General features: G+C 51.8%; 1 protein-coding gene across 1 annotated transcript; it reads right to left on the reverse strand.

The window, feature by feature from the left end:
- Window positions 1-15: 15 nt before the first annotated feature.
- On the reverse strand, window positions 16-6,838 carry LOC309542455 (acrosin-like; the record flags this gene model as incomplete). Its single annotated transcript, XM_082241254.1, has 5 exons — window positions 6,690-6,838; window positions 4,238-4,441; window positions 3,147-3,412; window positions 2,519-2,664; window positions 16-579 (listed from the first exon to the last, which is right to left on the reverse strand). Coding segments are annotated over exons 1-5 (1,254 nt in total), but the record flags the coding sequence as incomplete, so codon positions are not given.
- Window positions 6,839-13,002: the final 6,164 nt, after the last annotated feature.

The following is a 13,002-nucleotide window of genomic DNA, read 5'->3' on the forward strand; positions in this document are numbered from 1 at the left end:
AGATGTGGTTTCAGACTTGGTTTCGGGAGTGGGTTTGTGTTGAGTTGTGGTTTCAGGCTTGGTTTCTGGCGTGGGTTGAGATGTGGTTTCAGACTTGGTTTCTGGCGTGGGTTGAGATGTGGTTTCAGACTTGGTTTCTGGTGTGGGTTTGTGTTGAGTTGTGGTTTCAGGCTTGGTTTCTGGCGTGGGTTGGGATGTGGTTTCAGGCTTGGTTTCGGGAGTGGGTGTGGGTTGAGATGTGCTTGTGGATGTGGTCTCCTCTTGTGGCTTCGGCTGCGATGAGGCTGTGGGCTTGCTGCTGGTCTCAGACCAATGGAAAGGGTTTGTTGGAGGATGGAATAAGATAGTGACGTGAGGTGTCTTCAGCTTCCGGGGTGCCGAAGGGGCAGGCTCTGGGGTGGGTGGGGGCTGGGGCATGGGTCCTGCCCACCCCTTCACCCAGGCATACAAGGGCTGTGTGGCGGCGTAGACTCCCGGCCGGTGTGCTTTGCCACAGCTTTGGCCCCAGCTGGTGACTCCAATCACCCAAAATGGCTCAGATGCATCTTCCTTGCACATGAGGGGACTCCCACTGTCTCCCTGCAGCAACAAGACACGCAGAAGAAGTGGGGGGTGAGCAACCGATTGCATTTGTCTCAAAAGGAGGGAAGAAAGGGCTGGCCACTGGGGCGTTGCGGGGTTTCCAGAAGCGCTGGGCAGCTGAAGGGCTGCACGGGGCAAAGAGATGCTAACTGTCTCCCATGGGTGAGTCAAGGGTGTTGGCGGTGGGTGGCAAGCGAGAGCCACATTGGCCCATGCTCAGCTCTCTGGAGGCCGCATCTCAGCCAGCCTGTGGCCAAAGTGAGTGTGGTTTTTCTAAAGGGCAAATTGAAGTGTATTGGGGGCTCCCCAAACCCTTTAGGTATTGCAACAGAGGAGTGGTCACTAAATAGAAACATAAGGCACAGATATATTTTCCATGGCTGACTGAGGATTCCATAGTATTGTCTCCAACATTTTTGTATTGTCTTATTTTGCTATGGCTGTATGCTAATGCAATTAAATGAAATGAATGAATGAATGAGGATTCGAACCCTGGTCTCCTGTGTCCTAGTCTGACACTCTGACCATTACACCACCACTGGCTCTGATCTTACCACTTGTGCTTTGCCACTTTCACAGTGGCTAGGTGTGGGCTGCCCTGCCTGGTCGGCTGGGGGGCAGGCGCTGGGGGCGTGTGGGGCCCGTGCCGAGGGTGAACACAGCCCGCTTTCAACAGACTCCTCGCCCTCTGCCTCCATCCACCTGCCCACTAGACCAACCTGCCTGCTGCCACACCATACTGGAGTCCCGGAGAACACAGCTGCCCTTCTCCTGCTTGCCTCTCCCTCCCCATCCAGGTGGAGCCTCTCACCTCTCCCAGGGTGTGGGTGGCAGTGCCTTCTCCCTCCCTCCCTCTCTCTCAGTTGGCCCATGGGCAGGGCATGCGCCAGCCAAGGGGAGAAGGAGACTCCATCCCATCCCCTGAGGACCCAGCGTGGGTGCAGCTTGGCTTGCCTCCCCACAGCTGTGGCCACCCTGTCGTGGGGGTGCCTCCTCAGAAATGTGCACATGGGGCCACGCCCCCGGCCCCCCAACACTACGCCTCTGGGCTGATGACCCCAAATGATGATGTGAGCCAAAGGAGCTGGGCCCCTATATCCTCAGAACAAGGCTGTTTCCTGCATAGCCACTTCTGTGCTGGCCAAGGAGGTGGGGTTGCGGGCTTCACGCCCTTCCCCCACACACGCGGGGGATGGCTCCAGCCCCCGCGATAACAAGGGAATCCCCGTCCATCTCATATCCTGGGGCAGCCAATCAGCTGGCTCCAGGGGCAGGGCCTCGGCTATTTAACCCGCCCACGGTAGCGAAGGGTTACTCTCCTTCGCTACAGCTGACACAGTTTTCCCTCCCATCCCACCCATTTAGGTTAGGCTCTCTGACGTTGCTATGAACTACGGTTGGTCAAGGGGCCTGGTAGGAATTTTTCCAACTGGCAGATTGGCACCAGCCGTTTGGTTTTCGCCTACCTCGTAGCAAATCGTCACAACTCTTCGGTATTGGCGGTTAGGCATTGATGGGGATACAGCTCTATTGTTTCACAAATGAAGGGGGAAGGAACGCCATCACCTCCCCCCAAACACGGGTAGTCCGGTAAAGGATTCCGGGGGGCGTGACCTTGTCCTAAGCCTAAGGAAGTGTGGGCCCACGGAACGCCCCCACGCGGTGACACGGGGGGGGAGGTCCTAGTTGATGTGCCTCAGCAGGCCTCCTCCCACTGGTGATTAACCCTTCCGGCTTTTAGGCGGTTAGTAGATAGGACCAATGCCTAAGGCCAATACCTGTAATCAATAAAGTTGTGGCCTAATTTGACCCATTAACCCGAATTCTTGTGTCCTGTGTCTTTATTTCTTGGGGGGAGGCGGGAACTCGCCACGCAACCTCGAATCTGACACCCAGTTCCACATATCTGAAGCTGCCAAGGATATTGGCACCTTACCTGGCAGCTGTCGGTGCCTCCTTGTTCGTACCCTGCGCAGAGGCTGTTCTCTCTTACGGTCCCATTGTACCAGCTGCTGCTGTTGCACGTCTGGGTGGAAAAGCGATTGACCTTTGCCTCCTGCATCTTGTCTGACGCCTCCATCCCTGTTGGCAGGGGAAGAGCAACTCTTTAGTCTGTGGTGTGTGTGCCCCCCAGACCTGTTCCTAGACAGCTTGATGCTGGAACTTCAGCTGCAACCGAAGCCCCACCTAGGAAAGGAAGTGCCTCAACCTGACCCCAGGATCCTTAAGGAGCAACATCGCCGGGACTGCCACTTTGGGGGTGTTGAACAGAGGCAAGCGGATATAATCATCATCATCATCATCATTGCAAATTTTTATTTATACCCCACCCTCCCCAGCCAGGGCTGGACTCAGGGCAGCTAACACAGAATATAAATTACAATAAAACATGGAAAGTTGCCCAGAAGGGCTTACGGCTCCCAAGCTCAAATAGTTCTTTCTCCCTGCTGTAAAAGGGGGTCAGCCAAGGTCCCCAGAGGAACCTCTCAGCTGTCTTTCCCCACCTGCTTTGTCTACTCAGGTGCCAGGGTGCGCCAGGGAGGCCGCCTCGGCCGGTCTCTCACCTTTCGCTTTGCTGAGTCCCCAGCCACTGATGTAGCAGAAAGACAGAGCGGCCACGCTGACAGTGCTGTCGGGCATGCAAGCCGGCTGGATGTAGTCGCTGCAGATGATGGGCTGGTCCAGCTCCATCAGCGCCACGTCGTTGACCTGCGTGGTCGGCTGGTAGGCTTCGTGCACCACCACTTGCTTGATGTAGCGCACGTGGACCTCCGAGCCGAGGACAGAGAGCTTCGAAGCACCAATCACTGCGCGCCAGTGCGGAAGGCTCCTGGAGAGCAGAAGGAGCTGTGAAGCCGAGCACAGCTCAGGACTCCAGTACCCCAAGAACTGCCTCTCCCCTTACGAACTGACCTGGACCCAGGAGGTCCAGAGGGCGGCAACAGGAGAATAGGGCCTTTTCAGTGGTGGCTCCCCTTTTGTGCAATGCACTCCCCAGGGAGGCTCGCCTGGCACCATCATTACATATATTCAGGCACCAGGCAGAAAGGCATTCCTTTGTAATCAGACTTTCAGGCATGGAGAACTTATTTGTTTTATATTCAGTGGACACAGCTTGGATATTTTGTAATACTAAATTGTATGCAGGTATACTTATTAATCGTAGAATCGTAGAATTGTAGTGTAAGGTCATCCTCGTCCAACCTTCGTTTCAGAAGTCACAATTACACGTACGATTATATATACAGTGGTACCTCAGTTCCCGAAAGCTTCCGTTATCAAATGTTTTGGAAGCCGAAAACCCAGAAGTAAATGCTTCCGTTTTCGAACATTTTACGGAACCCGAACATGCGATGTCGCTTCTGCTGAGTGCAAGGAGCTCTTGCAACCAATGGGAAGCCGTGCCCCGGTTTTCGAACATTTCGGAAGCTGAACGGTTTTCCAGAATGGATTACGTTCAAGAACCGAGGTATCGCTGTATTTCTATTGGATCACCTGCGGCTTTGTGTTTTTTGTTCCTTATACTTGGGGACCCGCACCCGTTTTCCCCATTGCCCCCTACATGGCCCGGTTCCCAGTGGTCAGGACATATGGCCAGTCAGGGGGGCATCTTCCTTCGCCTCATCCATCCCCAACCACTTTGGCTCCTGCTTACTTTTTGCTTCCAAAGCAGTGGGCGGCTGTGAGGACCCACCGGGCAGTGATGAGGGCGCCTCCGCAGGTGTGCTTGTGCCCCGTCAACGTTGGCAGCTGCAAGCTGACGATCCAGGGCCAGGCCCCCGGCAGGGCGTCGGCCCCACCCGTAGTCCGCCCTGTGCCACCACCATGGCCTGGCACCAAGGGGCGCCTTCCACAGACTCTGAAAGAGAAGTCGTGGTCAGTGCTTCCTCGCTCCCAGTGGTCCGTTCTGCACGTCGAGAGGCAGTGTGGTGCAATGGTTAGAGCATCAGCCTGGGGCAAGAGCAGGGTTCTAATAATAATAATAATAATAATAATAATAATTTATTATTTATACCCCAACCATCTGGCTGAGTTTCCCCAGCCGCTCTGGGCAGTTCCCAATCGAGTGTTAAAAACAATACAGCATTAAATATTAAAAACTTCCCTGAACTGCCTTCAGATGTCTTTTAAAGATAGGATAGCTGCTTATTTCCTTGACATCTGATGGGAGGGCGTTCCACAGGGTGGGCACCACTACCGAGAAGGCCCTCTGTCTGGTTCCCTGTAACCTCACTTCTTGCAATGAGGGAACCCTCGGCGCTGGACCTCAGTGTCTGTGCTGGATGGTGGGGGTGGAGACGCTCCTTCGGGCATTCTGGGCCGAGGGCATTTAGGGCTTTCAAGGTCAGCACCAACACTTTGAATTGTGCTTGGAAACGTCCTGGGAGCCAATGCAGATCTCTCAGGACCGGTGTTATGTGGTCCTGGCAGCCGCTCCCAGTCACCAGTCTAGCTGCCGCTTTCTGGATTAATTGCAGTTTCCGGGTCACCTTCAAAGGTAGCCCCACATAGAGTGCATTGAAGTAGTCCAAGCGGGAGATACCTAGAGCATGCACCACTCTGGCGAGACAGTCTGCAGGCAGGGAGGGTCTTAGCCCTCTCAACTACGAAGCTCACTGCTGGTGGTGACCTTGGGGGTCAGACACTCAATCTCAGCCTAACCCACAGGGCTGTTGTGGGGATTAAATAAGGACCGTGATGGGGAACCATGTGCACCACCTAGAGCTCATTGGATCAAAGATTCATAAATGCAATAAACATCTTGCCTGGTGCCAGCTAATGTTTTCACTGCATGAAATGGCATGGCTCATGTTCCCACCTAAATTGCTTCCTACCATCCTTAGACACTGTTCTTCCTTTATCCATGAACCTTTGGGTCCATGCAGGTCTTTAATTTTGTTGCTGCTCGCCCATCTACATCCATCCTCAAGGTGGGGGTGTACTCTACATGGGGCTGCCCTTGAGACTGACACAGAAACTCTAGCGGGTGCAGAATGCCGCAGCGAGACTCCTTACGGGGTCCTCGCCGTGGGATCACATTCACCCAGTGCTATACCAGCTGCACTGGCTCCCAGTGGAGCACAGGATCAGGTTTAAGGTGCTGGTTTTAACCTTTAAAGCCCTATACGGCCTAGGACCCTCGTACCTATGGGACCGCCTCTCCTGGTATGTCCCATGGAGGACCTTATGGTCTTCAAACAAAAACATCTTGGAGGTTCCGGGCCACAGAGAGGTTAGGATGGCCTCAACCAGAGCCAGGGCTTTTTCGGCTGTGGCCCCGATCTGGTGGAACGCTCTGTCCCAAGAGTCCCTGCGGGACTTGACATCTTTCTGCCTGCAAGACAGAGCTGTTCCACCAGGCCTTTGGTCAAGGCGCAGCCTGACCCCCTCCTTTGGTGATCCTCACAGAGCTCCAGCCCAACGGTTGCCATTGATTTGATTTGAGCTGATTTTAGAATGAATTGATTTTAGAATGCTGTATTACTTTACTGTTGTTAGCCGCTCTGAGCCCGGCTTCGGTTGGGGAGGGTGGGATATAAATAAATTATTATTATTATTATTATTATTATTATTATTATTATCTACACGAGTGTCTTTTCCCTTCGCAGGACATCCTTCTGTTGCCCTGAACACACATATTCACACAACAATAATTCTGCAGCCATGGCCACGTCTACTGAGTTGAGATCAACTCTGTAACATTTGTCCCATGGGATCCTCAGTGTGGAGATCTGAAGAAAAGGGTCCTCCTTTCCATAATGAAACAAAGAGAGCCTGCTGGATCAGGCCATCTAGTCCATCATCCTGTCCTCACAGTGGACAGGATACCCCAAAGGGACACTGGAAAGCAGGACCCAGGCACATGGAGCCCTCTCCATGTCTGCAGTTCCCAGCAACTAGTATTCAGAAACATTGCTTCCTCCGGCACTGGAGGCAGAGCAGAGCCTTCCTAATAGCCATGAATAGTCCTCTCTTCCATGAATTTGAAAGCCACCCAAGTTGGTGGCCATCTCTGCCTCCTGTGGGAGAGTTCCATTGTTTAACTAGGCACTAAGTGAAGCAGCATTAAGCTTCCTGCCGGACTCTTGTCTGTTCCCGTCACTTACTCGCAAGTATCAACTATGGCACGGCTGGGCCAGACAGTGGCAAGGATCTGGAGTAGCAGGAGCAGCCATCTCATCCTCCTCTTGGCTCCAGATGCTACTCCTATCACCGCATTCTCCCACCGCTCTTGACCTCACAAATGCACTTTGCCGAGCCGCATCCAATCAGCAGGGAGCCAGTATGACATCACACGGAACGGATGTTCTTTTTTGATGCGGAATGCATTGCCAACATTAATAGAAGGTCCCCCGAGCCCAAGGGTGGAGTGGTCCTCAAAGCATCACCCGTGGTCTGAGCTCCCAGCCCTGGGAGATGTGTCTCGGAGGAACCCTGGCTGCAGGCACAGGAGGAAGTGTGTTCTGCGCCTGACCTCCTTTGCATAAGACCACCGGGAGAACCTGCTGGATCAGGCCGAAGGAGCCCCGTCTAGTCCATCACTCTGTTCTTGCAGTGGCCAACCAGATGCCATGGTGGGAAAGCGTCAAGCAGGATTGGAACGCAAGAGCGCTCTCTGTTCCTGCAGTTTCCAGCAGTTGGTATTCAGAAACATTTTGCCTCTGGCTGTAGAGGCTGGCGGTTCGAATCCCTGCGACGGGGTGAGCTCCTGTTGCTCTGCCCCCCTCCTGCCTACCTAGCAGTTCGAAAGCTCACCAGCGCAAGTAGATAAATAGGTACTGCTGCGGCGGGAAGGTAAACAGCATTTTCATGTGCTTTGGTTTCCATCACAGTGTTCTGTTGTGCCAGAAGCAGTTTAGTCCTGCTGGCCACATGACCTGGAAAGCTGTCTGTGGACAAACGCCGGCTCCCTCAGCCTGAAAGTGAGATGAGCGCAACAACCCCATAGTCGCCTTTGACTGGACATAACCGTCCAGGGGTCTTTTGCCTTTACCTTTTTACCTGTGTGCAGAAGGACTTTCTTTTATCCACCCTGAATCTTCCCACTTTCAGCATCATTACATGCCCACAACCTCTAGCGTTATGAGACAGAATAACTTTTTCTCCATCTGCTTTCTCTGTACAAACCTTTAACACGTTGCCTATTGCAATGCCCCAGCCACTGCAAAATCTCCTTATAGGGCAGTCATTCCCCCCCTCGATTGTTTTGATGGCCCTTTTCCGAACCTTTAGCAACCCTACAATATCCTCTTCGGGGTGAGGTGACCAGAACTCTACACAGCACGCTGTTCTGGTACTCCTAGTCTGTACGAGAATCCCCTTAACCCATTGCATTTTCCCTTGCTAGGGTACCCTAAGAGATAAGGTCAGACACATTGCCTGGCACTCAGGAGAACCAAAGGCACCGGTTTGACACACCCAGCAGAATGAAGTGGTTAGAATTCCGAGATAGGAGGGGGGGACTCTTCCTTTTCAGAACTTCGGAGGTAGAGAGTGCCGGTTTCACATGTTCACCCATGTATAAATAATCCTCTGCATGTAAATTCACATGTAATAATAAATTCACATCAGAAGAGTGGTCTTCTAGTTCAGGTCATTCCCTGCCTGTTTTGCACTGAATTTTTCATGTGGAAGAGCATTTTAAAATAAGGGTTCTCCCCCACAGCTGTGATTCAAAGTGGCATAATCCATTCTCCACCAGATTCTGATTCCTGCACAGTGAGCCAGGCTTAGGGTATAGAATATAGACCAGCCTTCCCTGATCCAGATGTTTTGGACTACAACTCCCATCAGCCTCAGGCAGCGCCAATGGGAAGTGGCCTTTGTTGGGAGCAATAAGTTTGTTGTTGTTTAGTCATTTAGTTGTGTCCGACTCTTCGTGACCCCCTGGGCCAGAGCACGCCAGGCACTCCTGTCTTCCACTGCCTCCCACAGTTTGGCCAAACTCATGCTGGTAGCTTCGAGAACAGTATCCAACCATCTCGCCCTCTGTCGTCCCCTTCTCCCTGTGCCCTCCATCTTTCCCAACATCAGGGTCTTTTCCAGGGAGTCTTCTCTTCTCATGAGGTGGCCAAAGTATTGGAGCCTCAGCTTCACAATCTGTCCTTCCAGTGAGCACTCAGGGCTGATTTCCTTACGAATGGTTAGGTTTGATCTTCTTGCAGTCCATGGGACTCTCAAGAGTCTCCTCCAGCACCAGAATTCAAAAACATCAATTCTTTGGCGATCAGCCTTCTTTATGGTCCAAGCAATAAGTTACCTGGTTGCAATAAGTTACCTGGACCATTGGGTGGGAGGATAGACAGAAAGGCAACCTGTTCTTCTCTCGCCGGTTCCTTCTCTTTCAGCAGCTATTTGTTGGCAAAGCAGCTGACCTCCTTTCTGACTTTGTGTCCTCCCTCCCTCTTCCTTCTCCAGGTCAGCATGAGTTAGTCAATGTGCGCTAGTGCCTCCATCTTGGCCGTGTGAGAAACCTGTGCTCGGAATGCCTTTGTTTGGCACAACAAATAAACCTCCAGTTTCCTTTGTCCTTTCAACCTTATTGGGCTTCTTTGGTGTGCACAATGCTGCGATATATTTACAGCAGGCCCACATCCCACGTGTGGGATTATTATTCCAGGAGTTCGTAAAATCGTGCAAAAGCAGGAAGACCCCTGGAACCACACATGTACACATCCCGTTTAACTATCCTTGCCTTCCGGGGCTCTGGGAAGGCTACATGAGATCTTGTTGGGACTTTGCAAGATCTCATGAGATCCCAGACAGCCCCTTCTGACTGTCTTCCCCCCCACCCACCAGCTCCCCATTTATTTATTTATTTGTCTCCTGCCTGCGAAATCACTTAAGTACAGTAAATCACACATAAATTGCTACTGCGCCAAATTCTAACAACCATTAGCCTTAGAAATAAAGGAAGGGGAAGGGGTGTCCTGAGGCCAAGGAAACCGATGATAATAATAGATAATAATAATTTATTATTTATAACCCGCCCATCTGGCTGAGTTTCCCCAGCCACTCTGGGCGGCTCCCAATTGAGTTTAAAAACAATACAGCATAAAATATTAAAAACTTCCCTAAACAGGGCTGCCTTCAGATGTCTTTTAAAAATAAGATAGCTGCTTATTTCCGTGACATCTGATGGGAGGGCGTTCCACAGGGCGGGTGCCACCACTGAGAAGGCCCTCTGCCTGCTTCCCTGTAACCTCACTTCTCGCAAGGAGGGAACTGCCAGAAGGCCCTTGGATCTGGACCTCAGTGTCTGGGCTGGACAATGGGGGTGGAGATGCTCCTTCAGATATACTGGGCTGAGGCTGGTTAGGGCTTTAAAGGTCAGCACAAACACTTTGAATTGTGCTTGGGAAAGTACTGAGAGCCAGTGTAGGTCTTTCAAGACCAGTGTTATGTGGTCTCGGCCGCCACTCCCAGTCACTAGTCTAGCTGCCGCATTCTGGATTAATGGCAGTTTCCGGGTCACCTTCAAAGGTAGCCTCACGTAAAGTGTATTGCAGGATTCCAAGTGGGAGATAACCAGAGCATGCACCACTCTGGTGAGACAGTCCATGGGCAGGTAGGGTCTCATCCTGCGTACCAGATGGAGCTGGTAGACAGCTGCCCTGGATGCAGAATTGAACAGCACCTCCATGGACAGCTGTGAGTCCATAATGACTCCCGGGCTGCGCACCTATTCCTTCAGGGGCAGAGTAGCCCCATTCAGGACCAGGGAGTCCCCCACACCCACCACATGATGATGGTGATGATGATGGTGGTATTGGTGGTGATTATTGATGATGATGATGATGATGATTTATACCCCGCCCATCTGGTTGTGACAAGGTGTGAGAGGCATGTTGGGAGAAGGTGCAGGCAGATCTATCCATTTTCGTTTCTCTTTCTTCTTCATTTCCCCAGCCTTCCATTCTTCACATTTTGTACATCAGTTTGAGATTCTTTTATTTTTTTTAAGTCCTTGTGAAAATTCATCACTGTGAATTTCTCCAAAGTTTGTGTGAAATTTTGCCTAATGTACACATTTTCGCAAAGCATGTAATTCAACACTTGCATGTTACTTTCACCAAGGCACACATTTCTGTGTATGTTTGGCTCCGGGATGTGCATTTTTCATGCACGTACATTGACTGGAAACCTGCACTGCAAAATTCAGAGAAGTGCGGATTTTGAAGTGCAGCTAGGTATCTGTTTGTGCTTTGTTTCGGGGGGGGGGGATGCAAATAGGCCAGGTTCACCTTTAAACGCAAACTGTGTTAAATTTCTGCCCCCTTCCTGAGTTGGGTCAGAAGGAGGAATTCCAGGGAAAAGAGAACAGCAAAGCCACTTCTGCCCAAGGAGGAGGTGGGGTTGCGGGCTTCACAGCCCCTCCAAGTGAGCAGCAGGCGGAGCCAGCCCCGCACTATTGGGGGATTCCCGGCCGCATCATCCCCTGGCCAGCCAATCGACTGGCTCGGGGGGCATGGCCTGTCCTATTTAACGCAGGACGCAGCCGGGGATCTCCCTCTTTGCCGCCTACCATCTATTCCTGCTTTTCCCACCCTCCCGCCCTATAAGGTTTTTGTTTTTGACCTTGCTATGGACTTTGGTTGGTTGCCATTGAGGGGCCTGGTAGGAATTTTTCCACTTGGCAAATTGGCACCTTCCACCTGGTTTTTGCCTACCTCTTAGCAAATCGTCACAACTTTCTGGGTATTGGCGGTTAGGCATTGGTATTGCTCTGTAGATGGAAGAGGGGAGGTAGCGCCATCACCTGCCCCACATCTTGAAGGGTCGTTAGTTAATGGATTCTGGGGGGCGTGGCCCTGTCCGAAGCCTAGGGAGGTGAGGGCCTAAGGCATGCCCCCTATTGGTGACCCCGGGAGAGTTCCTAGTTGATGTGCATCAGCAGGACTCCCCCTACTGGTGGTTAACCCTTCCCGGACTTCAAGCAGAAGGGTCGGTTAGGACCAATGCCTAAGCCAATACCACTCTTCACCTGCAACCAATAAAGTTGTGGCTTTATTTAGCCCATTAACCTTAATAATTGTGTCATGTGTCATTATTTCCACCTCGGGGGGTCGGGAACTTGCCATGCAAGCGGGAAAGTGTTAAGACAGGAGCCGGTTGTCATGAATGGTGGGATGGAGGGGCAGAGATGACTTGCCCTTTGGTCGCCTGCATTGCTGCAGCATGTCAGAATGGAGAGGGGAAGGGGTGAGCTGGGGGCAAGGCCAGCATGGTGCAATGCAGGGGGCAGGAGCCAAGGGACAGCTCTGCTAGGGTGTTTGCACCACGCTGAACTTGCTCTCTCCTTGAACCCCTCCTCTGTCCCGGTATTTTTAGCAGCAACTCAGGCAACCAGGAGTGAGTTGGCTCTGCCACACCACAATGCCATCTGCTGCTTACTCTGAATCAGGTAAAATAACCCAGAGCCTAGCCCAAAGGCGAATGCTGCCCTGTGCTCCTTGCTGAGGTAGGGCAGGAAATACCGTACTTTTCCGTGTATACCGTACTTTTCCGTGTATTGCCCGCGTGTATAAGACATCCCCTATTTTGGGGGACTCAAATTTAAGAAAATGGGGAGAGATGGCTCAGAGTTGTTGAGCTTTTGGGGGGGGGGTGTTGCACAGGGTTGTTGAGCTTTTTTGAGGGGGAATTGCCAAAAATTGCTCACCCACACAAAATCAGCCTCTCGTCTGTCCCCTCGCTGGCAGAAGCTGCCAATCGACCGCCCAATTGCCACAGAGTCAGCCGATCAACAACAGCCCTTGGTGCAGCAACCAATAACAAGCCCAATAGCCGTTGACAGCCGTGGCAACAACCCATCAAAGCCCACCCTATGCACTATCCGTGTACAATACAACTCCCACTTTTAAACATATTTTCTAAAGAAAAAAACCCAATCTTATACAGTCATACCTCGGGTTACAGACGCTTCAGGTTCCTTTTTTTAGGGTTATAGACGTGCCAAAACCCGAAAGTATCAGAACTGGTGACTTCCAGGTTTTGGCGGTCACACATGCACAGAAGCACTAAATCGCGCTTTGTGCATGTGCAGAAGTGCTGAATCGCAACCCACGCATGCGCAGACGCGGCGCTGTGGGTTGCGAACGTTGCGAGTTGCGAATGTGCCTCCCGCACGGATCACGTTCGCAACCCGAGCACCCACTGTACACAGAAAAGTATGGTAAATGCAGTGCAATCAAGCAATAAACGATGATGATGGTACAAAAAAACGACTAGCAGAGCAGGAACTGTTACGATATAGAAGCAATGCGGCCGTGAGCTGCTGCTAGCTTGAAAGCAAAACATAATGGGAATGTTGGGACTGTTCCGTGGGAAACGGGGACAGTCTATTCAGTGCGAAGCACCGGAATTAGCTCAGAGTGTAATATGAGCTGTACAGGAAGTACAGGAGGAGTTTGTCTCTCT

Source organism: Podarcis vaucheri, assembly GCF_965113315.1.
Source record: "Podarcis vaucheri genome assembly, chromosome: 10".
NCBI lineage: Eukaryota > Metazoa > Chordata > Lepidosauria > Squamata > Lacertidae > Podarcis > Podarcis vaucheri.